General features: G+C 60.4%; 1 protein-coding gene across 3 annotated transcripts in view; it reads left to right on the top strand.

Annotated features, from left to right (window-relative positions):
• LAMA5 (laminin subunit alpha 5) overlaps positions 1–25,048 on the top strand; it is a 62,985-nt gene that overhangs the window by 26,476 nt on the left and 11,461 nt on the right. For all 3 annotated transcript variants that reach the window (XM_054541930.2, XM_054541929.2, XM_054541928.2), the window contains 40 exons: positions 4,744–4,884; positions 4,983–5,120; positions 5,202–5,336; positions 5,414–5,548; positions 5,625–5,762; positions 6,780–6,832; positions 7,126–7,231; positions 8,260–8,312; positions 8,403–8,508; positions 8,928–9,027; positions 9,207–9,363; positions 9,510–9,648; positions 10,573–10,715; positions 10,828–10,934; positions 11,065–11,218; positions 11,576–11,736; positions 11,813–11,921; positions 13,049–13,146; positions 13,234–13,435; positions 13,564–13,690; positions 14,266–14,405; positions 14,913–15,028; positions 15,111–15,322; positions 15,719–15,923; positions 16,154–16,298; positions 16,495–16,635; positions 16,790–16,963; positions 17,224–17,325; positions 17,430–17,513; positions 18,624–18,854; positions 19,637–19,750; positions 19,987–20,111; positions 20,335–20,415; positions 20,521–20,735; positions 21,435–21,535; positions 21,744–21,924; positions 22,025–22,174; positions 23,237–23,388; positions 23,457–23,567; positions 24,337–24,448. In XM_054541930.2, the coding sequence (XP_054397905.1) occupies positions 4,744–4,884; positions 4,983–5,120; positions 5,202–5,336; positions 5,414–5,548; positions 5,625–5,762; positions 6,780–6,832; positions 7,126–7,231; positions 8,260–8,312; positions 8,403–8,508; positions 8,928–9,027; positions 9,207–9,363; positions 9,510–9,648; positions 10,573–10,715; positions 10,828–10,934; positions 11,065–11,218; positions 11,576–11,736; positions 11,813–11,921; positions 13,049–13,146; positions 13,234–13,435; positions 13,564–13,690; positions 14,266–14,405; positions 14,913–15,028; positions 15,111–15,322; positions 15,719–15,923; positions 16,154–16,298; positions 16,495–16,635; positions 16,790–16,963; positions 17,224–17,325; positions 17,430–17,513; positions 18,624–18,854; positions 19,637–19,750; positions 19,987–20,111; positions 20,335–20,415; positions 20,521–20,735; positions 21,435–21,535; positions 21,744–21,924; positions 22,025–22,174; positions 23,237–23,388; positions 23,457–23,567; positions 24,337–24,448 (5,394 nt within the window). The remainder of the gene's footprint in view (positions 1–4,743; positions 4,885–4,982; positions 5,121–5,201; positions 5,337–5,413; positions 5,549–5,624; positions 5,763–6,779; positions 6,833–7,125; positions 7,232–8,259; positions 8,313–8,402; positions 8,509–8,927; positions 9,028–9,206; positions 9,364–9,509; positions 9,649–10,572; positions 10,716–10,827; positions 10,935–11,064; positions 11,219–11,575; positions 11,737–11,812; positions 11,922–13,048; positions 13,147–13,233; positions 13,436–13,563; positions 13,691–14,265; positions 14,406–14,912; positions 15,029–15,110; positions 15,323–15,718; positions 15,924–16,153; positions 16,299–16,494; positions 16,636–16,789; positions 16,964–17,223; positions 17,326–17,429; positions 17,514–18,623; positions 18,855–19,636; positions 19,751–19,986; positions 20,112–20,334; positions 20,416–20,520; positions 20,736–21,434; positions 21,536–21,743; positions 21,925–22,024; positions 22,175–23,236; positions 23,389–23,456; positions 23,568–24,336; positions 24,449–25,048) is intronic.

The following is a 25,048-nucleotide window of genomic DNA, read 5'->3' as shown; positions in this document are numbered from 1 at the left end:
TGCCCATGTTGTTCTACTGAATCTCTGTCTGGGTCGGATTTAGATGCTGCTCCCTTACCCCGGAATCCTCTTGTCTGCTGGTTCTCTGATGGTTTTCTTTTTTACGTGGAAATGTTTAGTTTTTCGTCAATAGTGTAAACCAGGGGTCAACAAACTGTCGGAAAAGGTCCAGACGGTAAATGTCATAGACTGAGGGCCGTGTGGTCCCTGTGGGGAAACTCCTCAGCTCTACCATTACCAGCTGTAGCTTGCAAGCAGCCATAGAACATGTATTCATGAGTGGGCTTGGCGGTGTTCCAATAAAACTTTATTTACAAAAACAAGCGAGGAGTCCATAGACTAGTTTGCTAATCCCGGGTGTAAACTGACAATTTATCTTTTCGCTACTGGGCCATAGTAAGCACTCAGTAATTTACCTGTGGCTGTACAGTATTCACTTTCAATGTGTTCATTACAATGAATTGTATTGTCTTTCCTAACGGGGACACAGTGTTGAACATCAATATTTTATTTTGTCTAAATTCACAAGTGAGATTGTTTTGGTTTTGTAAAATACTTGGGAAATCATCCACACTTTTTTATGCTCCCAATCAGTTTAAAAATCACAGAAATTATTTACTTGTTAAAAGTCTGGTCAAACTTACAAAACCCTTTGGTCCTGATACCTGTTTTTCTTTTTTCGTTTTTTTTTTTTTTTTTTTTTTTTGAGATGGAGTCTCGCTCTGTCACCCAGATTGGAGTGCAGTGGCACGATCTCGGCTCACTGCAAGCTCCGCCTTCCAGGTTCACGTCATTCTCCTGCCTCAGCCTCCTGAGTTGCTGGGACTACAGGTGCCCGCCACCAGGCCTGGCTAATTTTTTTTGTAGTTTTAGTAGAGATGGGGTTTCACCAAGTTAAGCAGGATGGTCTCGATCTCCTGACGTCGTGATCCACCCATCTTGGCCTCCCGAAGTGCTGGGATTACAGGTGTGAGCCGCTGAGACTGGCCTCTGATACCTGTTTTTCAACAGAGATCTTAAATTAAGGTTTGAATGTATTCTGTGGCTATTGTATTCAGTTTTCTACCTCAGCTTTTTTTTTTTGAGATGGAGTCTCACTCTGTCGTCCAGGCTGGAGGGCAGCTGCACGATCTTGGCTCACTGCAACCTCCGCCTCCTGGGTTCAAGCAATTCTCCTGCCTCAGTCTCCCGAGTAGCTGGGATTTACAGGCACCTGCCACCATGCCTGGCCAATTTTTTGTATTTTTAGTAGAGACGGGGTTTCACCATGTTGGCCAGGCTGGTCTTGAACTCTGACCACAAGTGATCCACCTGCCTCGGCCTCCCAAACTGCTGGGATTACAGGCGTGAGCCACCACGCCCGGCCAGTTTTCTTCCTCATCTTAAGTCAGGTTTGATTATTTGTATTAGCAAATTGTGTATTTTGTTTGGATTTTTAAATGTATTGACATAAAGTTATGCACAGTGACCTGTTATAAAGTTAAAATTTCTGTTCATTTCTGTTCTCATCTATTTTTTTTTATTTTCTTTCTTTCTTTTTTTTTTTTTTTGGTTGATCAGACCTAACAGAGGTTTGTTGAGTTTATTGGTCTGTTCGAAGTACAGATGCGGTTCTCTTGATAAGACCTGCTGAGGTTTTTCTTTCTTTGGGAGGAGAGATTTTCCTTTCTAATATTCAATTTCTTTAATCCACTTTCTTTATTACTTTTTTTTAAATAGCTTCTTGAGTTATTATTTTTAGTCTGTCTTCATTCCCAACGAAAAGGCTTAAAGCAGTGGTTCTCAGCCAGTGGTGACTTTGATGCACAGGAAGCATTCGATGATGTCTGGAGACATTTTTGGTTGTGATGATTGATGGATGTAACCGATCCAGTGGGTAGAGGCTAGGGATGCTGCGAACCTCCTACAACACAGGACCGCTCCTGCATGCACAACAAAGAGTTATCCAGCCCGGAATGTCAGTAGTCCTGAGGCTGGGAAACTCTAGTTTAAAGCTATAAATTTTCCTCAGAGTATAGCTTCGGCTAGGTGTCTCGTAGTTTGAGATGTGGGGTGTCCTCATTGCTGTTTTTTTTTTTTTTAAATAGTCTACCATTTGGGGTTTTATTTTCTTTCAGCCTGTCACTGTTGAAGGTGCTGAGGTTTCCCGCCTGTCCTTTTCGTGGTGTTCAGTTCTGGTTCTGCTGCATCATGGTTAGACTTGGCACGCTGACAAGTTTCTGCCTTTTGTCTTTGGAATTTGAGATTTTCTTTGCTTCTAACCTAGAATGTGATGACTTTTATTTTTTAATTTTATTTATCTTATTTATTTATTTATTTATTTTGACACAGAGTCTCACTCTGTCACCCAGGCTGGCGTCCAGTTGCGCGATCTCGGCTCACTGCAACCTCCACCTCCTAGGTTCAAGCGATTCTCCTGCCTCAGCCTCCCAAGTAGCTGGGATTGATTACAGGTGCCCACCACCATACTTGGGTAATTTTTGTATTTTTAGTAGAGATGGGGTTTTACCATATTGGCCAGGCTGGTCTCGAACTCCTGACCTCAGTTGATCCACCCACCTCAGCCTCCTAAAGTGCTGGGATTACAGGCATGAGCCACCGCGCCTGGCAGTTTCTGCCTTTTGTTTTTGGAATTTGAGATTTTCTTTGTTTCTAATCCAGAATGTGACCACTTTTAGATTGTTCCAGGAACATTGGACAGGAATGTGTGTTCTCTATGGAGTACTGATTTGGCATGTTAAAGCAGGCTTGTGGCCAGGCGCGATGGCTCATGCCTGTAATCCCAGCACTTTGGGAGGCTGAGGTGGGTGGATCACCTGAGGTCAGGAGTTTGAGATGAGCCTCACCAACATGGAGAAACCCCGTCTCTACTAAAAATACAAAATAAGCTGTGCGTGGTGGCGCATGCCTGTAATCCCAGCTACTCGGGAGGCTGAGGCAGGAGAATGGCTCAAACCCGGGAGGTAGAGTTTGCAGTGAGCTGAGATGGCGCCACTACACTCCAACCTGGGCAACAAGAGCGAAACTCCATTTCCAAAAAAAAAAAAAAAAAAAAAAAAGGAGGTTTGTTCATTATACTCTTCAAACCCACAGTACCCTTGCTTAATTTCTGTCCCTCTGAGCTGTCACAGTCTATGTATCTCCATCCAGTCTTTGTCTCTCTCTGACTCTGGTTTTGCCAAATTCTCCTTGCCATTTTAATAGTTTTAGCTTCCCTCACCCCCAGGACACGTTACCTGCTCCTAGAGGTTCGTTTCTGCTGCCCCACTGGGTGGTGTGCCTGAGCTTCCCTCCGTCTCATTACCGCCATAGCTTCCGTCCTCACTCACCTCTGTGTTTGCGTCCACTCCAGCCCCCTGCACACAGCTCTCGGTTTACCACCTGTCTGAGGCGTTGGTTTAAGGTACGCTCTTTCAAGAGGCTATGGCTGGAGTTTCCTCTTGGTCACGCTGACGTCTTCAGTTTTTAATCTCATGAAGGAGACAGCCCAGCCCCACGATCATCCTTGCCGCTGTCAGTTCGGGCTCGCTCCTGCCCTTGTATCATTTCTCCTTTTCTGCTGAAATGTTTCCTTTCCTGACTTTCACAAGTTAGAGCAAGAAAACGTGCTTTGATTTTGGTCTGTTTGTTTTTGCTACTGTTTCCTCTCTGGGGAGGGTTTGCAAGCTCTCTTTCTGTGTTCTGGTCTGACCAGTGGTTACTCTTACATTTTTGACAAGAATTGAACCTTTATTTTTCTATCAGTAACAAAAACTGAAGTGTGTTCACAACCCTCCTTTCATGTGTAAGTTAAGACATTTGATACATTCTTTCTACCTTCTTCCCAACATCCGACATTCTTTCTAAAGAAACTATAATTTTAATCCCAGCACTTTGGGAGGCTGAGGCGGGCGGATCACGTGGTCAGGAGATCGAGACCGTCCTGGCTAACATAGTGAAACCCCGTCTCTACTAAAACTACAAAAATTAGCCGGGCGTGGCAGCGTGCGCCTGTAGTTCCAGCTGCTGGGGAGGCTGAGGCAGGAGAATGGTGTGAACCTGGGAGACGGAGCTTGCAGTGAGCTAAGATCGTGCCACTGCACTCTAGCCTGGGCGACAGAGCAAGACTCCGTCTCAAAAAAAAAAACAAAAACTATAATTTGCTTTGCAGCTTGTTTTGAGTTTTGATTTGTATTTTCTGTTTGTGTTAATGCTTGCAGCTAACTAGGAATCTACATAACAAATAACTAATGAAGTGTTTTGATAGTTGGCCTGACTTTGTTGCACGCCACTGTTTTCCCAAACACGCCTCTCCCTTGTTGGAATTTTTTTTTTTGAGACGGAGTCTCGCCCTGTTGCCCAGGCTGGAGTGCAGTGGTGCGATCTTGGCTCACTGCAACCTCCACCTCCCAGGTTCAAGCGATTCTCCTGCCCCAGCCTCCCAAGTAGCTGGGATTACAGGCACGCGCCACTACGCCCAGCTAATTTTTGTATTTTTAGTAGAGACGGGGTTTCACTATGTTGGTCAGGCTGGTCTCTAACTCTGGACCTCATGATCTGCCCACCTCGGCCTCCCAAAGTGCTGGGATTACAGGCGTGAGCCACTGCGCGCAGCTGTTGTTGGGATTTTTATTCTTTTATTTTCTAGTTAGTGTTGTGTAAAAGTGTAAGAAAATGAGTTTGTGGAGAGGGAAAGTTTGCCAGGAGGGGCGTACTGGGGTCTGCAGGGCATCTGAGACTCCCCTGCCTGTCCCCACCCTCCAGATTGTGACTGCAGCGCGGCAGGGACCCAGGGCAACGCCTGCCGGAAGGACCCGAGGGTGGGACGCTGTGTGTGCAAACCCAACTTCCAAGGCACCCATTGTGAGCTCTGCGCGCCAGGGTTCTACGGCCCCGGCTGCCAGCGTGAGTCCCCTCTCCCCACTCAACCTCTACCTGCGCTCGAGGCGGACACCAGAGGCCTGGTGCCTCTGACCAAGCATGTGGGCCACCCCTTCCTGCAGCCTGCCAGTGTTCCAGCCCTGGAGTGGCCGACAACCGCTGTGACCCTGACACAGGCCAGTGCAGGTGCCGAGCGGGCTTCGAGGGGGCCACGTGTGATCGCTGTGCCCCCGGCTACTTTCACTTCCCTCTCTGCCAGTGTGAGTGGCACCTCTCCATGTGGGCGTAGGTAGGGGAGGCCCGTGGGCCTGGCCTACTATGACACCCGCTCCGCTCTGCAGTGTGTGGCTGCAGCCCTGCAGGAACCCTGCCCGAGGGCTGCGATGAGGCCGGCCGCTGCCTGTGCCAGCCTGAGTTTGCCGGACCTCATTGTGACCAGTGCCGCCCTGGCTACCACGGTTTCCCTAACTGCCAAGGTGAGCAGAGGGTCAGGGCAGGAAGGGGCTCTGCCACCCACATGGCGCCAGGGCCTGACCCCATTGTCCCCCTGCAGCATGCACCTGTGACCCTCGGGGAGCCCTGGACCAGCTCTGTGGGGCGGGAGGTTTGTGCCGCTGCCGCCCCGGCTACACAGGCACCGCCTGCCAGGAATGCAGCCCCGGCTTCCACGGCTTTCCCAGCTGTGTCCGTGAGTGCCTAGGGAGGAAGCGGTGGGGAGGCGGGTGCGGTCTCCACTGCGTGCCCACAGCTATCCTTGTCCACAGCCTGCCACTGCTCTGCCGAAGGCTCCCTGCACGCAGCCTGTGACTCCCAGAGTGGGCAGTGCAGCTGTCGGCCCCGCGTGACGGGGCTGCGGTGTGACACGTGTGTGCCCGGTGCCTACAACTTCCCCTACTGCGAAGGTGAGCAGGCAGGTGGCAGTGTGCACCAGGTGCCGGGCCTGTTTGTGGGTCTATGTGCTGTTCACACGCTACCTGCCTTCCTGTGACGCTGTTCACTTGCATCTATGCGCTGTGTGTACTGCGACTACGTCCCCGTGCTTTGTGTTCGTACCTTGTTCACATGCTGTGCAGGAGTGTCTGTGTACTGCCCACATCTGCGTGCTGTGCATCCGCGCCTGTCGTGTCTCGTGAGTGTGGGTGTGTGTGTTGTGTTTTGTGTGTGTGCGCATGTCATGTGTTGCCTAAGTGTGGGTGGATGTGTCGCCTAAGTGTGGGTGCGTGTGACACGTAAGTGGGTGCGCATGTTGCATGCCGCGTAGTGTGGTTGCATGTGTCGTAAGTGGGTTTGTGTGTCACGTGGGTGCGTGTGTTGCATGTTGCCTAAGTGTGGGCGCGCGTCGCATAAGTGTGGGTGTGTGTGTTGCATAAGTGGGTGTGCGTGTTGTCTCATAAGTCTGGGTGCGCTTGTCACGTGAGTGGGTGTGCGCTTCGTGTAAGTGTGGGCATGTGTGTCACGTAAATGGGTGCGCGTGTCACGTGTGGGTGCGCGCGTCACGTAAGTGGGTGCGCGCGTCACGTAAGTGGGTGCGCGTATCGCGTGTCTCAAGTGTAGGTGTGCGTGTTCATGTCCTTTCACAGGCGTGTGCGTGTGTTAGTGCACGTGTAGTGGGTGCATTTTCACGTGAGTTTGTGTGCTTGTTCAGACGTGTGTCACACACTGCGTGTGGAACGTCCACGGGTATCCCACGCGGTGCACGTTTGCGTGCGTGTCCGTGAGCAGGTGCTGTGTGGTGGGATGGCATGTCCGTTGCTGTGGAGGGAGCAGGGAGGTGCATGTTTTCAGGCCGTCCACGTGGATGAGAGGCACCTGTGCTGGTCAGGTCCCGTGGGACCGTGGGTTCTGCCTGGGCCTGGGACGCCCTTGACCTTCAGGGTTGGTCACCGGGGAATGACCGAGGCATGGTCCTCTCTTCACAGCTGGCTCTTGCCACCCTGCTGGTCTGGCCTCAGTGGATCCTGCCCTTCCTGAGGTGAGCCCAAGTCTGCTCGAGTGTGGGAGATGGGTGGGGACCCAGGCCAAGCTAAAAGTCCCAAGCCCGGTGAGACCAGGGCTTCCTGCCTGCTGCTCAATTGCCATGGCAACCCCAGGGCCTGTCTGCTCCTTAGGCTGGTCCTCTGCCCCCACTGTAGGTGACTCCTGTGAGTCACAGGTGAGGGCCCTCAGCCCTCACCCCTCACTACCCCTTTTCAGGGCTCTATGGCTGAGGTTTGTGGGTTGGGAGAGCACGGCGCCGCTCCGACCTGCAGTCTTGTCCTTTCCCAGGCACAGGTTCCCTGTATGTGCCGGGCTCACGTGGAGGGGCCGAGCTGCGACCGCTGCAAACCTGGGTTCTGGGGACTGAGCCCCAGCAACCCCGAGGGCTGTACCCGTGAGTGTGCCCTGGAGGGAGTATTGGGGTACAGGGGTTCCTTGGGGAACTGTATCCGCCAAGTGTATCCTGGAGGGAGTGTTGGGGTGCAGGGTTCCTGGAGGGGCTGGAGCCCGTGAGTATGCCCTGGAGGGAGTGGTGGGATATGGGGTTCCTCGGGATTGTACCCATGAGTGTGGCCTGAAGGGAATGTTGGGGTGTGGGGTTCCTCGGGGGGGCTGCGAGTGTGCCCTGAGGGAGTATTGGGGGTATGGGGGTTCCTTGGGGGGCTAGAGCCTGTGAGTGTGCCCTAAAGGCCCTAAAGGGAGTATTGGGGTACAGGGGTTCCTCGGAGGGGCTGCACCTGTGCGTGTGCCCTGGAGGGAGTGTTGGGGTGTGGGGTTCCTCAGGGGATTGCACCCATGAGTGTGTCCTGGAGGGAATGTTGGGGTACGGGGGTTCCTGGGGGGGACTGGAGTCCATGAGTGTGTCCTGGAGGGAATGTTGGGGTGCAGGCAGTTCCTGCGTGGGACTGGAGTCCATGAGTGTGCCCTGGAGAGAGTGTTGGGGTATGGGGTTTCCTCAGGGTGCTGGAGCCTGTGAGTGTGCTCTGGAGGGGGTGTTAGTGTGTGGGGGTTCCTCGGGGGGGCTGCAACCGTGAGTGTGCCCTGGAGGGAATGTTGGGGTGTGGGGTTCCTCAGGGGATTGTACCCATGAGGGTATCCTGGAAGGAGTGTTGGGGTACAGGGGTTCCTGGGGGGCTGGAGTCTGTGAGTGTGCTCTAGAGGGAGTGTTGGGGTATGGGATTTCCTTGGGGGGGCTGGAGCCTGTAGTGTGTTCTGGAGGGAGTGTTGGGGTATAGGGGTTCCTTGGGGAACTGTACCCGTGAGTGTATCCTGGAGGGCGTGTCGGGGTGCAGGGGTTCCTGGGGGGGCTGGAGCCCGTGAATGTGCCCTGGAGGGGGTGTTAGTATGTGGGGGTTCCTCAGGGGGCTGGAGCCAGGCTCTCCTGCCCCACCAAGCATCTGAGTCCTGCTCTGCTCTCCCCAGGCTGCAGCTGCGACCCCAGGGGCACGCTGGGTGGAGTTGCTCAGTGCCAGCCGGTGAGTCTGAGGACCAAGGTGTGGGGGATTTGGGGGCACACGGGTTGGGACCCTCCCGTGCCCCACTTCACCTCCTCCCTTGGCCCCCAGGGCACCGGCCAGTGCTTCTGCAAGCCCCACGTGTGTGGCCAGGCCTGCGCATCCTGCAAGGATGGTTTCTTTGGACTGGATCAGGCTGACTATTTCGGCTGCCGCAGTGAGTGCCCACTCGCTCATCCCAGACCACGGCCCTGCCTCCCCTCAGTTTATGCTGGGGAACCCAAGGCCCAGAGGGACAAGTGCAGCCTGGGCAGCATGAGGCCTGGGTGATGGATGGCTGCCCCTTGGTGCCAGCCTGTGCTACGGTGCGGGAGAGGGGGCGCAGCTCCCACCCAGATGCATGGCTTCCTCTCCCCTGTCCTGCACCCAGGCAGATGGCACTAACAGACCCCAGCTCCCCCGCCCTCGCCCTCGCCCTCGCCCTGAGCACTGAGCCCTGACCCCTGACCCCTGACCCCTGACCCCTGACTCTCCATCGTCCAGAGAGCCCCAGGCAGGCTTCTCAGTCTGGCTGTGAGGGGCCTCTGAGGCTGGTGGGGGCCAGGCAGCCTCTGATGTCCCACCTTCTCGCGGCAGGCTGCCAGTGTGACATTGGCGGTGCGCTGGGCCAGAGCTGTGAACCGAGGACGGGCGCCTGCCGGTGCCGCCCCAACACCCAAGGCCCCACCTGCAGCAAGTGGGTACCCCTTCCCCACTGGGTGGCGGGGAGCGGGGCAAGCAGCTTGTCCTCCGGGCCTCTCCGTGTCCCTCACCGTGGGCCCAAGTGAGGCCTCACCCTCCCTGGAGATCCGGGGCCGCTGTGCAGGGCCAGGTAGGATGGCCAGGCTGCACCTGACCAGCCCCTGCTGTGGCCAGGCCTGCGAGGGACCACTACCTCCCAGACCTGCACCACCTGCGCCTGGAACTGGAGGAGGCCGCCACACCTGAGGGTCACGCCGTGCGCTTTGGCTTCAACCCCCTCGAGTTCGAGAACTTCAGCTGGAGGGGCTATGCGCAGATGGCACCTGTCCAGGTGGGTGCTGTGCTCCCCCTCCCAGGCTCAGCCTAGAAGTGGAGCCAGGCGTGGTTGGCAGGGAGGGGTGGGCAGGCCCCTTGAAGGCCCGGGCCTCAGGCTGGCAGTGGTCGGGGAGAGTGACCCAACGCTCCACGCCCATCCAGCCCAGGATCGTGGCCAGGCTGAACCTGACCTCCCCCGACCTTTTCTGGCTTGTCTTCCGATACGTCAACCGGGGGGCCATGAGTGTGAGCGGGCGGGTCTCTGTGCGAGAGGAGGGCAGGTCGGCTGCCTGCGCCAACTGTGAGTGGGGTCCCTGGGCCACAGCCCCTGCCCCGCCCTGCCCTGCCCTGCCCTGCCCTACCCAGCCCCTGCCCCGCCCTACCCAGCCCCTGCCCTGCCCTGCCCTGCCCTACCCAGCCCCTGCCCCGCCCTACCCAGCCCCTGCCCTGCCCTGCCCTGCCCTAACCAGCCCCTGCCCCGCCCTGCCCTACCCAGCCCCTGCCCCACCAGCCCAGCCCACTCCCAAGCCCTGCCCCGCCCAGCCCAGCCCCTGCCCCGCCCTGCCCAGCCCCTGCCCCGCCCTGCCCAGCCCCTGCCCCGCCCCGCCCTGCCCAGCCCCTGCCCCGCCCCGCCCTGCCCAGCCCCTGCCCCACCCCGCCCTGCCCAGCCCCTGCCCCGCCCCGCCCTGCCCAGCCCCTGCCCCGCCCCGCCCTACCCAGCCCCTGCCCCGCCCCGCCCTACCCAGCCCCTGCCCCGCCCCGCCCCGCCCTACCCAGCCCCTGCCCCGCCCCGCCCTACCCAGCCCCTGCCCCGCCCTACCCAGCCCCTGCCCCGCCCTACCCAGCCCCTGCCCCGCCCCGCCCTACCCAGCCCCTGCCCCGCCCCGCCCTACCCAGCCCCTGCCCCGCCCCGCCCTACCCAGCCCCTGCCCCGCCCCTCCCCGCCCTGCCCAGCCCCTGCCCCGCCCTGCCCAGCCCCTGCCCCGCCCTGCCCAGCCCCTGCCCCGCCCTACCCAGCCCCTGCCCCGCCCTGCCCTGCCCTGCCCTGCCCTGCCCTGCCCTACCCAGCCCCTGCCCCACCAGCCCAGCCCACTCCCAAGCCCCCGCCACCTTCCTCTGGCTCCTGTGGGTGGTAGGACTAGCCTATCCCCAACCCTGTAGGGGGTGCAGCCTGGGGTGGCCCCAAGGGCTGGGCTCAGGAGTCTCACCCCTTACCCCCGCCCAGGCACAGCGCAGAGCCAGCCTGTGGCCTTCCCACCCAGCACGGAACCTGCCTTCATCACTGTGCCCCAGAGGGGCTTCGGAGAGCCCTTTGTACTGAATCCTGGCACCTGGGCCCTGCTTGTGGAGGCTGAAGGGGTGCTCCTGGTGAGGCGGGGGCCAGAGTGAGGGCTGGGGGCCGGGTCAGGGGGTGGGGCCCACCCTTCTCAGCACCACCTCCACCACCACCACCACCTCCACCACCTCCACCACCCTACAGGACTACGTGGTTCTGCTGCCTAGCGCATACTACGAGGCGGCGCTCCTGCAGCTGCGGGTGACCGAGGCCTGCACATACCGCCCCTCTGCCCAGCAGTCTGGCGACAAGTGAGGCCACACATGTGGTGGGACCGGGGTGGGGGCTGCCTGGACCCCCACTGTGCCTGGCTTCCCCCACTCAGGCTGTCTCTGGGGACCTGGGCAGACCTGGGGCTGACCATGGTCTGTGTCCATCCAGCTGCCTCCTCTACACACACCTCCCCCTGGATGGCTTCCCCTCGGCCGCCGGGCTGGAGGCCCTGTGTCGCCAGGACAACAGCCTGCCCCGGCCCTGCCCCACGGAACAGCTCAGCCCATCGCACCCGCCACTGATCACCTGCACGGGCAGTGATGTGCGTGTCCTGGGACCCCACGGAGCAATGGGTGTTGCAGGACCTTGGCCTGGGGGCTGCGGGTCCTGTGGCGGTGACAGGTTATAGGAGCAGGGCACTGCCTCAGGCAATGGAGCCCAGCACCCAGGCAGGGCGCCCCTGCCTCCTGCATGTGTGACCTCGGTGCCTGTCTGTACCTGGGATCGGCTGTGGCCTCCGCATACAGCTCAGCCCCCACCACTTGCCTGGAGCTGTCCGGGCCAGGGTGGGACTCGGCTGAGGGGCAGGCCCTGGGGTCAGGGAGGTACTGGAGTGGGAGGGGAGGGAGGTGTAAAGGGCGAGGGGTGGCGGCCCTCCCGTCACCCTGCCTTCCTGCAGGTGGACGTCCAGCTTCAAGTGGCAGTGCCGCAGCCGGGCCGCTACGCCCTAGTGGTGGAGTACGCCAATGAGGATGCCCGCCAGGAGGTGGGCATGGCCGTGCACACCCCACAGCGGGCCCCCCAGCAGGGGCTGCTCTCCCTGCACCCCTGCCTGTACAGGTGAGTGGGAGCCGGTGGGGCTGGAGTAAGGGCACGCCCGGGGCTGCCCCGCCTGCTGACCACCCTCCCCCCACAGCACCCTGTGCCGGGGCACCGCCCGGGATACCCATGACCGCCTGGCTGTCTTCCACCTGGACTCAGAGGCCAGCGTGAGGCTCACAGCTGAGCAGGCACGCTTCTTCCTGGTAAGGACCCCTCAGGTCCCCACCCCAAGGGGTCAGCTTCTTTCAGAAGATTTGAAACATGCATGAGAGGGGAGAGGACAGTTGGGGTCCCAGGTCCCCAAGGCGGCCACACTTGCTCATGCCCAGCATCTTTCTTCTGGAACCCCTCCTGCAAGCGTTTTGTGGATTCAGTCCCTTTTGACGTACCCCCGAGCTGTTCCATGTGCTCAGGAAAGCACCTGCAGTCATAGTTCCCAGGACCCAGGGCAGCCACCTCTTGGCACAGACAGCATTAGTTGGTTGCCTGTTCTGGAACTTTCTTTTTTTCTTTTTTTCTTTTGAAATGGAGTCTCTGTCACCCAGGCTGGAGTGCAATGGCAAGATCTTGGCTCACTGCAACCTCCACCTCCTGGGTTCGAGCGATTCTTGTGCCTCAGTCTCCCAAGTACCTGGGACTATAGGCACTCACCACCACGCCCGGCTAATTTTTGTATTTTTAGGAGAGACGGGGTTTCACCATGTTGGCCAGGCTATTCTCAAACTTCTGACCTCAGGTGATCCGCCCTCTTGGGCCTCCCAAAATGCTGGGATTACAGACAGGAGCCACCACACCTGGCCTGGAACTTTCTATAAATGCCACACAACATGTTCTGTGCAGTCACGTCTCCCACTGTTGTGTCTGCGGATAAGTTGCCATGTTCCAAGACACCAACCTCACATGGCCGCACGGGAAGGGAGCACCCATTTGCGGCTTGTGCCTGCTGAGCGCCTGCCTGGGCCAGGTCCTGGGAGAGCTGGGCCTGTCTTGGCCTGGTGGCACCAAACAGCCCTCGAGATAAGGGTGGGGGAATAGTGACGGATGGGAGGGCGAAGGGGAGGAAGAGGGCTATGGGAGGAGCCGCACAGGTCTGTGGGCCCAGGAACTGGCCCACACGCTGGTCTAGGGTTTGGGTTTGTGCAGCCGGAGCAGGGACAAGGGCTTCCTGCAAAGAGCAGGGCTCAGTCGGACACCTGGGTTTGCAGTTTCCTGGGTCTGAGCTGTGTGACCGGCCCCCCCATTGTACCGCCTGCACCCCCCATTATACCGCCTGCACCCCCTATCCTCCCCGCACCACGGGCGTTGCAGCATCTCGTCCTTCTGCCTGCAGCATGGGGTCACTCTGGTGCCCATTGAGGAGTTCAGCCCGGAGTTCGTGGAGCCCCGGGTCCGCTGCATCAGCAGCCACGGCGCCTTTGGCCCCGGCAGGTAGTGGCAGGTAGTGGGGCTGGGAGGGGCACGGCCGAGGGCCCGGCGGCAGGGCCGGCTCTGACTCACCCACTGTGCTCTCACCAGTGCTGCCTGTCTGCCCTCGCGCTTCCCAAAGCCGCCCCAGCCCCTCATCCTCAGGGACTGCCAGGTGATCCCACTGCCGCCCGGCCTCCCGCTGACCCACGCACAGGATCTCACTCCAGCCACGTCCCCAACCGGACCCCAACCTCGGCCCCCCACCGCCGTGGACCCTGACACGGAGCCCACCCTGCTGCGTGAGCCCCAGGTGAGGGCCACGGTCTCTAGAGGGACGGGGGTGTCAGGGCAGGACTCTGGGCCCCAACCCACGGCAGGCGGTCCAGGGGGCAGCAGGGGCTCACAGCTCAGCCTGCTCACTAGGGCTTATCCCTGCAGGCCACCGTGGTCTTCACCACCCATGTGCCCATGTTGGGCCGCTACGCCTTCCTGCTGCACGGCTACCAGCCAGCCCACCCCACCTTCCCCGTGGAAGTCCTCATCAACGCCGGCCGCGTGTGGCAGGGTGAGTGTATGGTGTGGGGGCTGGAGAGGCTACCACACACGATGAGGCTGGAACGCTGGCGCCACAGTGTGGCCTGTGCTACCTGCTATGAGTGACAGGCAACATGACCCTGTCCTGCCGTCAGTTCTCAAACTAGCTGCCCTTGCAGCCCGCAGCCCCCACCCGCCCGCCCGCCCCCGTTCTCAGAGAAGGCTGGGTCTCGCCTCCGTCTCGTGCGTTGGGAAGCCCTGTTGTGCTCCATGGCACGTGGCGAATTGAGGGCTTGCCCCAGGATGCCGCTGGCAGCACATGTGGCCCTGTGTATTTGTCTGGTTCCTGGCTCGGCCAAGCCTGGGGTCCCGCACATGGAGTTGACCGGCACCTAGAGGTGTCCTGCATGACACCTGTAGGTCATGAATCGGCGAACTCCCGTGACATGAGAGGCCGGCCTTGCAGACCTCTTGGGCACGTCCTATGCCTGTGGCCGTTGGCCAGCGGGCACTCCTTGGCTGCCCCGACACTGCCATCTTCAACCCTCTGGGTGTCTTGGGGGTGCTGGAGATGGGGGCCTAACCCTGCCTTTCTCCCCCGCCCAGGCCACGCCAACGCCAGCTTCTGTCCACATGGCTATGGCTGCCGCACCCTGGTGGTGTGTGAGGGCCAGGCCCTGCTGGACGTGACCCACAGCGAGCTCACTGTGACCGTGCGTGTGCCCGAGGGCCGGTGGCTCTGGCTGGTGAGTCCCAGCTGATGTTCTGCTCAGGGAGCAGCTGTCCTTATACTTGTCATACCACTCTGGTACACTTGGGCTGGGTCTGTTCTGGGCCTGCTGAGGCCTGGCCTTATGCCCAGCAAAGCAGCTCCTGCCTTAGGGGACCTCCCGATCCACCTTGTGAGGCTCCAGAGGGGCCCTGGACCTGCACCCTGCACCCTGCTGGTCAGGGTGGCCTTCCTGGAGGAGGTGGGGCCTCCAGGAAGGAGAGGGAGGAGGAAGGCGTGGCCAGCAGACGGAGATGTGGGAGACACCAGGAGGTCTCATCAATGCTGCTGCCTCCTCACACCCCCGAAAGCTGCTGTTTGGCTTGGAGTGGCCTCCCCTGAGCAGCCAGGGCCCAGGGCTGGGCTGGGCTGCTGCCGCCAGGACTCTGAGCTGCCTGCAGGACCCTGGTCCCAGCCAGCCACTGGGGGCTTCCCCGCTGCAGGCTCTGGGCCCACGGGAGAGTGACCAGGCCTCACCCCCTAGGATTATGTACTCGTGGTCCCTGAGAACGTCTACAGCTTTGGCTACCTCCGGGAGGAGCCCCTGGACAAATCCTATGACTTCATCAGCCACTGCGCAGCCCAGGGCTACCACATCAGGTGGGCAGGGCTCTGGCAGGTCAGGGATCCGGGGTGGGGGTCTGGGTGGGGAGCTGGCCTCACTGCTTGCTCCTCCATGTAGCCCCAGCAGCTCATCCCTGTTCTGCCGAAACGCTGCTGCTTCCCTCTCCCTCTTCTATAACAACGGAGCCCGTCCATGTGGCTGCCACGAAGTAGGTGCTACAGGCCCCACGTGTGAGCCCTTCGGGGGCCAGTGTCCCTGCCGTGCCCACGTCATTGGTCGTGACTGCTCCCGCTGTGCCACCGGATACTGGGGCTTCCCCAATTGCAGGCGTGAGTACCCCAGTCCTTGGGCGCCCAGCGGCAGGGTTGGTGCTAGAGCCCAAGGTGGATGGGTCGATCAGAAAGCAGGGTCAGGAGAATGTTCTAGAGCCTGGCAGGGCAGCATTGCTGCCCTGTCTGCAGGCCTGGGCCCAGTACTCCAGCTTGCGGGCCGTGCAGAAGGTTTCAGGGACCAGCAGGTGGTCCACAGTCTCTGACGATGATGTTGATTCTGAGCAGCTGCCTCCACGTCAGAAGCTGTCCAAGGCTCAGCACCCGGGGCAGGGGTCCCTGTTCTTGTCTCCCCTGCCCCCGCCACACCGCCACATCCCCTAGGGCTGCATCTGGGGCCTCTGAGAGGGGTGGGACTGGGAAGAGGGGTCAGCAAACCCTGTACCCGCCCCACAGCCTGTGACTGCGGCGCCCGCCTCTGTGACGAGCTCACGGGCCAGTGCATCTGCCCACCACGCACCGTCCCGCCCGACTGCCTGCTGTGCCAGCCCCAGACCTTTGGCTGCCACCCCCTGGTCGGCTGTGAGGAGTGTAACTGCTCAGGGCCCGGCGTCCAGGAGCTCACAGACCCTACCTGTGACACAGACAGCGGCCAGTGCAAGTGAGAGCCCAGAGCGGCATCAGCGCGGCCCCTGGTGGCCTTAAGGACAGCATTTCCTCTAGCCAGCGGGTCCTGGCACCCACCCTGCTCCCATTCGTGCTCCCTGGGTGCAGCAGCGCCCTCTCCTCTGCTTCTGGGAGGATGCTGCCTGGGTGGGGGGTGCCTACGAGGTCTCACTTTGGTGTGAGTGACCTGGGGTGGAGGGGGCTCAGCTCCTGCCCCTGCCGCAGGTGCAGACCCAACGTGACTGGGCGCCGCTGTGATACCTGCTCTCCGGGCTTCCATGGCTACCCCCGCTGCCGCCCCTGTGACTGTCACGAGGCGGGCACTGCGCCTGGCGTGTGTGATCCCCTCACAGGGCAGTGCTACTGTAAGGTAAGTGAGGGCTGGGCCCAGATCTGGCCTCTCCCTCCAGCCTCATCAGCTGAAAGTGTCCTTATGAGCCTTTCTGGGCAGCTGGGGCTTCCTAGAAGCTTTTGGGAGAGTCATCCCCATGGGCAAGTGGGTACCAGGAACCTGGGGTCAGGCACCTGGCACCTGCCGACCACCCTCACTGTTCTCTCGTCCCTAGGAGAACGTGCAGGGCCCCAGATGTGACCAGTGCAGCCTTGGGACCTTCTCCCTGGATGCTGCCAACCCCAAAGGTTGCACCCGCTGCTTCTGCTTTGGGGCCACGGAGCGCTGCCGGAGCTCGTCCTACACCCGCCAGGAGGTGTGCCTGCAGGACTGAGGGCAATGCCTTCTCGGGGAGGGCGTAGGTGGGACTGGACTCAAGATGGGGCCCTGTGATGTGTGGGCGTCCACCCGTGTGCACCCACATGTGTGTGCCCCCACATGTGTGTGCCCCCACATGTGTGTGCCCACAGTTCGTGGACATGGAGGGCTGGGTGCTGCTGAGCACTGACCGGCAGGTGGTGCCCCACGAGCGGCGGCCAGGGACGGAGATGCTCCGTGCAGACCTGCGGCATGTGCCTGAGGCTGTGCCCGAGGCTTTCCCCGAGCTGTACTGGCAGGCCCCGCCCTCCTACCTGGGGGACCGGGTAAGCAGGGTATCAGGTCTAGGGGAGGCACTTTGAGGATGGCCAGGACGCCTGAGAGGGTTGGGAGCCAGGAGTGGGGTCTGTCTAGGGAGGGGGAGCTCCATGAGGGTCCGTGAGGGTGCCCAGGCCCTGTCCCAGGTAGGGAATGAGCGCAAGTATCCGGGCCCAGCTCAGGGCTGGGGGTGCCCAGACCACTGCTGACGGGCTCTGAGCCTGGGGCCAGGGTCTGGCCAGGTCACCTCTGTCTGTCCCGCCTCCAGGTGTCATCCTACGGTGGGACCCTCCATTATGAACTGCACTCAGAGACCCAGCGGGGAGATGTCTTCGTCCCCATGGAGAGCAGGCCGGATGTGGCACTGCAGGTGAGGGAGCTGAGATGATGTGGCAGGGTGGTTGGGTGGGCGTGGCCCAGTGGCACTGTGGTCCAGGCCCGTGCCGACCCTCACCTACCCATGTGCCTTCCCAGGGCAACCAGATGAGCATCACATTCCTGGAGCCGGCGTACCCCACGCCTGGCCACGTTCACCGTGGGCAGCTGCAACTGGTGGAGGTGAGGGGAGCTGGCTTGGGCATCCAGGTCCCTCCTGGACCTCAGCTCATCTGGGAAGGCCGGAAGGGGTCCCAGAACTGCTGTGCCCATTCTCCGTGGTGGAAAAACAGCCCAGGAGCAGAAGTGGGGTCAGGGCTTGGGGGGTCCACACACCCGTTGTCAGACATCTTCTGTGCTGGTCACCCTGGGGGTGTCATGCTGTCTTCTCACCTGCTTTGTGAGTCCCTGATCCCTGAGGGGTGAGCAGCTGCTCAGTAGCTGTTGGCTTCCTCCTCCGTGCACTGCCTGTTAGCATCTTTTGCCCATTTGTCTTTGACTTGCAAATCTTTTTCCATCCTTTTAGAGTTCTTTGAAGTCTGACAGAGAGTAAGCACCAAGAATAACAGAGTAACAACCGTCTTCTCCCCTTTCACAGCTCATCTGGTTTTTCTTTGTTGTTTTTTTTTTTTTTTTTTTGAGACAGAGTCTCACTCTGTCGCCCAGGCTGGGGTGCAGTGGTGCAATCTTGGCTCACTGCAGCCTCTGCCTCCCAGGTTCAAGCGATTCTTCTGTCTCAGCTTCCCAAGTAGCTGGGACTATAGGCATCTGCCACCACACCCGGATAATTTTGTATTTTCAGTAGAGATGGGGTTTCGCTGTGTTGGCCAGGCTGGTCTTGAACTCCTGACTTCAGGTGATCCTCCCGCCTCAGCCTCCCAAAGCCACCACGCCCAGCCTGAGCTGTCTTTTGATGAATGGTCTTATAGTTAATGTACTTGAATTTATCCTTTTTTCCTTGGCAGCACGCGTTTTTGCATCTTGTTTAAGAAAGTTTATTTGTCACCACTTGATCAGAAAGGACCCGCCTATATTTTCTTCTAGAAGCTTGGCTGTTCTCTTTGTGTATTTCAATTCTTAAGGCATCTGGAGCTGGTTTGGTGTGTGGTGTGAGGCAGGGATCTAGGTGCTGGCTGGCCACATGGGAGACTGGTTTTTCTACCTGTGTGTACCTCCTCCTTCCCCGTGGTCTTTGTGCCCCTCCATCCCCTACAGGGTTGGGGGGTCTGTTCTAGGCTCCCTGTTCTGTCCCATTGAGTGTGGCCCCACTGAGGTGCCATCCTGGACCCACAGGGGAACTTCCGGCACACGGAGACTCGCAACACTGTGTCCCGCGAGGAGCTCATGATGGTGCTGGCCAGCCTGGAGCAGCTGCAGATCCGTGCCCTCTTCTCACAGATCTCCTCGGCTGTCTCCCTGCGCAGGGTGGCACTGGAGGTGGCCAGCCCAGCAGGCCAGGGGGCCCTGGCCAGCAATGTGGAGCTGTGCCTGTGCCCCGCCAGCTACCGGGGGGACTCATGCCAGGTGAGGTCAGGACAGCACTAGACTGCTCACCTGTGCACACCCTTTCCTCTAGCACCTCCCTGTGTTCCCTTCCTTGCTGCCTCCACTTCCTGTCACCCTACTCACCTCTCTTCCTGTCTCTGCCCTTCACAGGCTGCTGGCCAACTCACAGGCCTGCCTGTCCCCTGCTGCCTGTCTGCCTGCCCCTCATCTGCCTGCCCCTCATCTGCCTGCCCCTCCATGCACACACCCTCCATACCCCTTTCCCACCTACCCCAGCCCCCACCACTGGGTCACCTGGACATCCCCCACCAACCATCCTGGCGTCTGCCTGTCATTCACTGCCTGTCATCCTGGCGTCTGCCTGTCATTCTGCCCATCCCTCGCCCACTGTGCATCTGTCCAGCTGCTAATCTGTCCTGCTAATCTGTCTGTCTGTCTGCTGTAACTTTGCTCCTTCCGTATGAGGTTTGTGGTTGAACACCTCCTAGAAGGAGTGGAAAGAGCAGGCCCTGGTCCACGTGGAGGGGGTGGTCACCAGCCCCAAGGCCTGGTCATTCCCGAGACAGGACATCCGTGTGGCTTTGAGAGCTGTGTCCTCAAACAGCAGCCAGGTGCTGGCCCACCTCCAGCTGGCCGAGGCTAGGAGTTTCTGACCAGCCTCTGACCCAGTGGTGACCACGCTCCACGGGTTCCCAGTGCCTCGTGCCTGCAGGATCCCTGAGGGTCTGACCTGTGAGCTTGCAGGGTGGGGCCCCTCATCCTCTCAATCGCTGATGCCACCTGCCCCCGTATGCCCTCAGGAATGTGCCCCCGGCTTCTATCGGGACGTCAAAGGTCTCTTCCTGGGCCGATGTGTCCCTTGTCAGTGCCATGGACACTCAGACCGCTGCCTCCCTGGCTCTGGCATCTGTGTGGTGAGTAGGGGCTGGCGGGGCCAGGGGGGCAGCATTCACTGAAGGCACAGTCAAGCTTGCCAGGGAAGACCAGGGGCTGCACTTGCAGGTCAACTGAGGTCCAAGGAAGGGCGTTGCCCAGCGGGGGACCATCTGGCCTTGGGCACAGAGTCTGAGGCAGCGGTGGTGGGAGCTACACAGACTCGGCAGTAGGATGTGGGTGTCCACCATAGCGCTGACTGTCCACTCTGCCCCAGGACTGCCAGCACAACACCGAAGGGGCCCACTGTGAGCGCTGCCAGGCTGGCTTCGTGAGCAGCGGGGAGGACCCCAGCGCCCCCTGTGTCAGCTGCCCCTGTCCCCTCTCCGTGCCTTCCAACAAGTAAGCCAGCCTCCTCCCGGGACGAGGCCCTGATGGTGCCAGGCTCCCTTCACCCAGCAGCAGGGTGGGTTCCCACTGCCCTCTGCAGAGGCCTGGCCAGCTGGGGGTGTCCGTGAGGTCTGGACCCCCGATGCCTGGCGTGAGTTCCAGCCTGAGCACAGTGTGCTTGCCCGGGCCCGGGCACTGCCAGGGGCCTAGTGACTGACGCTGCTGGTCTTTGCAGCTTCGCCGAGGGCTGTGTCCTGCGAGGCGGCCGCACCCAGTGCCTCTGCAAACCTGGTTATGCAGGTGCCTCCTGTGAGCGGTGAGCTAGGGCCAAGGCAGCGGGGCAGGGCCTGAGTGCTGACCCCAGGATATGCGAGGGTGGGCGCCACGGGCCACTGACAGCCCCTCCCCGCCCTGCTCCCAGGTGTGCGCCCGGATTCTTCGGGAACCCACTGGTGCTGGGCAGCTCCTGCCAGCCTTGCGACTGCAGCGGCAACGGTGACCCTAACTTGCTCTTCAGCGACTGCGACCCCCTGACGGGTGCCTGCCGTGGCTGCCTGCGCCACACCACCGGGCCTCGCTGCGAAATCTGTGCCCCCGGCTTCTACGGCAATGCCCTGCTGCCCGGCAACTGCACCCGTAGGCGTCGGGCTGGGAGGGATGTGCCCTGGGGAGGGTTGCGCAGGGAGGAGGGAGGCCTGCTGGGCGTACCCCATAAGTAGGCTGTGTGCCTGATGCTGGGGCCCAGCCAGAACAAGATGGAGCCAGCCTTCTGGGCTCATGGTCAACCCTTTCTCCCCTGCTATGATCAGGTCCTCCCGCCCCAACGATCAGGCCCCTTCACCATCAGGCCTTCCCCCGACCATCACACCCTTTCTCCCTACCACAATCAGACCCTCCCCATACCAGGATCACATCCCCCCTCCCCTACTTATGATTAGGCCTTACCCCCCCTACGATCAGGCCCCCACCTTCACCATCAGACCCTCCCCCCAAACCCATGACCAGCGCCCCCCCCCCACTTCACGATCACATCCCCTCTTCCGCTACAATCAGGCCCCCCTCATGGTTAGACACCACCACCAATGCCCCGCCACTGGCAGCGGACACCAGCCATCAGAGCAGGGCAGACCATGGCAGGGAGTCTGCAGGTCCCTCAGGCCCAGCGGAGGCAGCTGGGGAGTGGGGCCAGGCTGGGACGGGAGTGGGTAGCCGGGTGGTCCGGGCGGCCTGGAGGAGACACAGCAGGAGGCAGCGAAGTGAGGGTTTAGGAGGGTGCCTAGGGGCTCCCTGGGGGGTGAGAGGGCCCAGGGCTGCAGTCACGGACCCCTTCTGCAGGATGCAACTGTGCCCCATGTGGGACAGAGGCCTGCGACCCCCACAGCGGGCACTGCCTGTGCAAGGCAGGTGTGACTGGGCAGCGCTGTGACCATTGTCAGGTAGGGCTGTGGGGTAAGCAGGGCTGGGTGGGTGGGGCCTAGGGACTAGAGATGGGGCCTGGGGAGAGTGATAAGTGGGGCTGAGGGGCGGTGTTTGATGGGCAGAGCCTCAGGGGGTGAGGCCAGATGGGCAGGACCCCTGGCTTCCAGGTTGGTCTGGGACAGTCTTCAGGGCTGGGCAGGGCAGTGACCACAGCCTGTGCCACAGGAGGGACATTTTGGTTTCGACGGCTGCGGGGGCTGCCGCCCGTGTGCTTGTGGACCGGCCGCCGAGGGCTCCGAGTGCCACCCCCAGAGCGGACAGTGCCACTGCCGACCAGGGACCATGGGACCCCAGTGCCGCGAGTGTGCCCCTGGCTACTGGGGACTCCCTGAGCAGGGCTGCAGGCGTGAGTGCTGGCCAGTCCCAGGAGGGCGGATGGGGACTTCTGAGTGGGGTAGACTCCAAGGTCCCAGGCCGGCCATGCTCACCCAAGCCCCCCGCCACAGGCTGCCAGTGCCCTGGGGGCCGCTGTGACCCTCACACGGGCCACTGCACCTGCCCCCCGGGGCTCAGCGGGGAGCGCTGCGACACCTGCAGCCAGCAGCATCAGGTGCCCATTCCCGGCGGGACTGTGGGCCACAGCATCCACTGTGAAGGTGCGTCCTCAATACCCCACTTCCCCACACCTAGGTGGAGTGGGAATCCAAGTCCCACACAGCCTGGTGACCCCTGTGTTAACTTCGACCTCCCAGTGTGGTCCCAGCTGCCTTCCATTTCCCAAGAGACCCGTGCCTGTCCAACTCCAACTCCAACTCCAACCACGCTGAGGAGCGCTGCAGCTCCAATGCTGGCTGCACCCCTCTACTGTCCCTAGCTTTCCTGTGTGCCTTGGCCCCACCCCATCTGCTGGCCCTGCCTCCCCCACTGGCCCCACCCCTCCACTGGCCCTGCCCGTCCTCTGAGCCCACCCCTCCTCTGAGCCCACCCCTCCTCTGAGCCCACCCCCACTGGCCCTGCCCCTCCACTGGCTGCACCTCCTCCACTGGCCCCACACCTTCACTGGCCCGACACCTTCCCTGACCCCCTCTTCCTCCACTGGCGCCACCCCTTCACTGATCCTGCCTCTACCGGCCCCACCCCCTCCATTGGCCCCACCCCCTCCACTGGCCCCACCCCTCCACTGGCCCCGCCCCTCCACTGGCCCCGCCCCTCCACTGGCCCCACTGCTTCACCCCCCACCCCACTGTATAGTCTCCCCTTCCTTTTGCTGGATTCCTGGTACCCACTCAGTTCCCTGCCGACCTAACTCCTGTAATGATCTTTCAGTTGATCCTGGGAGCCCCATGCTGTCCTTTGACCTCCACTAACCTTGTCATTTTCATCCCAGCCCAGTCTCCTGTGCCAACCCCATGTTGATCTCATGACCCCACCCTGACCCCATTCCTCCGGCTTCCCCCATGAGCCTGCTGCCGGCCCCAACCCCTTGTGCTGGCCCTACCTTCTCCCTGGGTGACCCCATGCCCTTCAGTCCCATCTGACTCCAACCTGACCCCATGACTGCCGGAACCCTGGGACTTCCCCACAGGTCCTGTGTCCCTAAGCTGACCTCATGACCTCTGGCTGAGGTCTCCCCACCCTGATGACCCCAGGGCCCCAGCTGATCATTCTCCCCGGGCCTGACCCCATGACACTGACCTGTGACCCTACATCGCCTGCAGTGTGTGACCACTGTGTGGTCCTGCTTCTGGATGACCTGGAACGGGCCGGCGCCCTCCTCCCCGCCATTCGTGAGCAACTGCGTGGCATCAATGCCAGCTCCGTGGCCTGGGCCCGTCTGCACAGGCTGAATGCCTCCATCGCTGACCTGCAGGTACTGAGCGTCCGGCCTTCCCTCCCCAACCCGGACCAGTGCAGGCCCTCACCTTCCGCTCCCCACAGAGCCAGCTTCGGAGCCCCCTGGGCCCCCGCCATGAGACAGCACAGCAGCTGGAGGTGCTGGAGCAGCAGAGCACAAGCCTCGGGCAGGATGCACGGCGGCTGGGCGGCCAGGCAGGAGCCCCAAGACCCCCCAGGGCCCTGGGAGGCTTTCACCTGTGTTCCCCGCGGTTCGGTTCGCTTGTCCTCATTCAGCAGATGTTACTTCATGCCTCATATATGTGTCAGTGCAGGGGACAGGAACTCGAGAGTCTTAGGGGTTGACCAAGTCACTGAATTACTATCTAAACTACCTAATACATTTGTTTACAGTGTATAATATCACTCAAATGTTTGGGTTTTTTTTTGTTGTTTTTTTTTGAGACAGAGTTCTGCTCTTGTTGCCCAGGCTGGAGTGCAATGGCCCAATCTCGGCTTACCATAATCTCTGTCCCCCGGGTTGAAGTGATTCTCCTGCCTCAGCCTCCTGAATAGCTGGGATTACAGGCACGCGCCACCACGCCCAGCTGATTTTGTATTTTTAGTACAGATGGGGTTTCTCCATGTTGGTGAGGCTGGTCTCGAACTCTTGACCTCAGGTGATCTGCCCATCTCAGCCTCCCAAACTGTTGGGATTACAGACGTAAGCCACCGTGGCCGGCCTCAAATGTCTTAATGAGTAACTATTTCATTAAATTGACAGGAAATAACAAATGGCAAGTAATAACCAATTATTTTAGGTGAGTAACAAGTGATAAATAACAAGTCATCAGATAAAAGAGTTAAATAGATAAGGGGCCCCTCTTCCCTGGGACCCTCGGCGCTCCCCCAGACCCCAGGCCCTCCCTTGCCACCCCAACCCTCGCCTACCAGCAGCGTGGGCTAGTGGGCTCTGCCTCCACAGGCCGTGGGGACCCGAGACCAGGCGAGCCAATTGCTGGCCGGCACCGAGGCCACACTGGGCCGTGCGAAGACGGTGTTGGAGGCCATCCGTGCCGTGGACCGCACCCTGAGCGGTAGGGGCCAGCCCAGCCAGACTCAGGGCTCAGAGCCAGGAGGGCTGCCTGGGGTAGGGGCAGGGGTGCCTGGCCGAGCTTGGCCTGGAAGAACAGGCAGGGTCTGTCTGCTTAGATGGGAGACGACGCCTCTGGTGTGAACAGTAGGGTAGGGTCAGGAGGTTGGCGACACAGCCGTGTGGCCAGACAGGTGGCCCCGGGAGACATCAGACCCCTCAACGGCCTTCCCGGGAGACGTGCCGGTTAGATGTTCACGCTCACAGATATCCCGTAGTGCACACTGAGACACAAAACTCAGGAGAGACTTGGCTCCCCTGCCTGCCTAACAGGACCTGCTGGCCCAGCCTGAGGGTTGGCAGGGGGTGCCGTTTCAGAGAGAGCTGGCCAGGGAGCAGGGTGGGCCAGGCGGAGAGGGGCAGGATGAGAAGGCTCGGAAGCTGGCTGAGCAGACTGGTGTCAGGGTGTTGGAGGCACTGCAGGAGGTGAGGGCTGGGCAGGTGAGGCAGCCATGGCCTTTGGCCCAGGTGCTCTAGGGGCCACCCAGGTGCACTCAGGTTCCTGGCCGCTGGCCTGCCAAGGATGGCAGGGCTGGGGTCTTGG

The sequence above is a fragment of the Pongo abelii genome, chromosome 21, assembly GCF_028885655.2.
Source record: "Pongo abelii isolate AG06213 chromosome 21, NHGRI_mPonAbe1-v2.0_pri, whole genome shotgun sequence".
NCBI classification, from domain to species: Eukaryota; Metazoa; Chordata; class Mammalia; order Primates; family Hominidae; genus Pongo; species Pongo abelii.
Note: the sequence above shows the minus strand (reverse complement) of the source record. Positions and strands in the feature narration are given on the sequence as shown.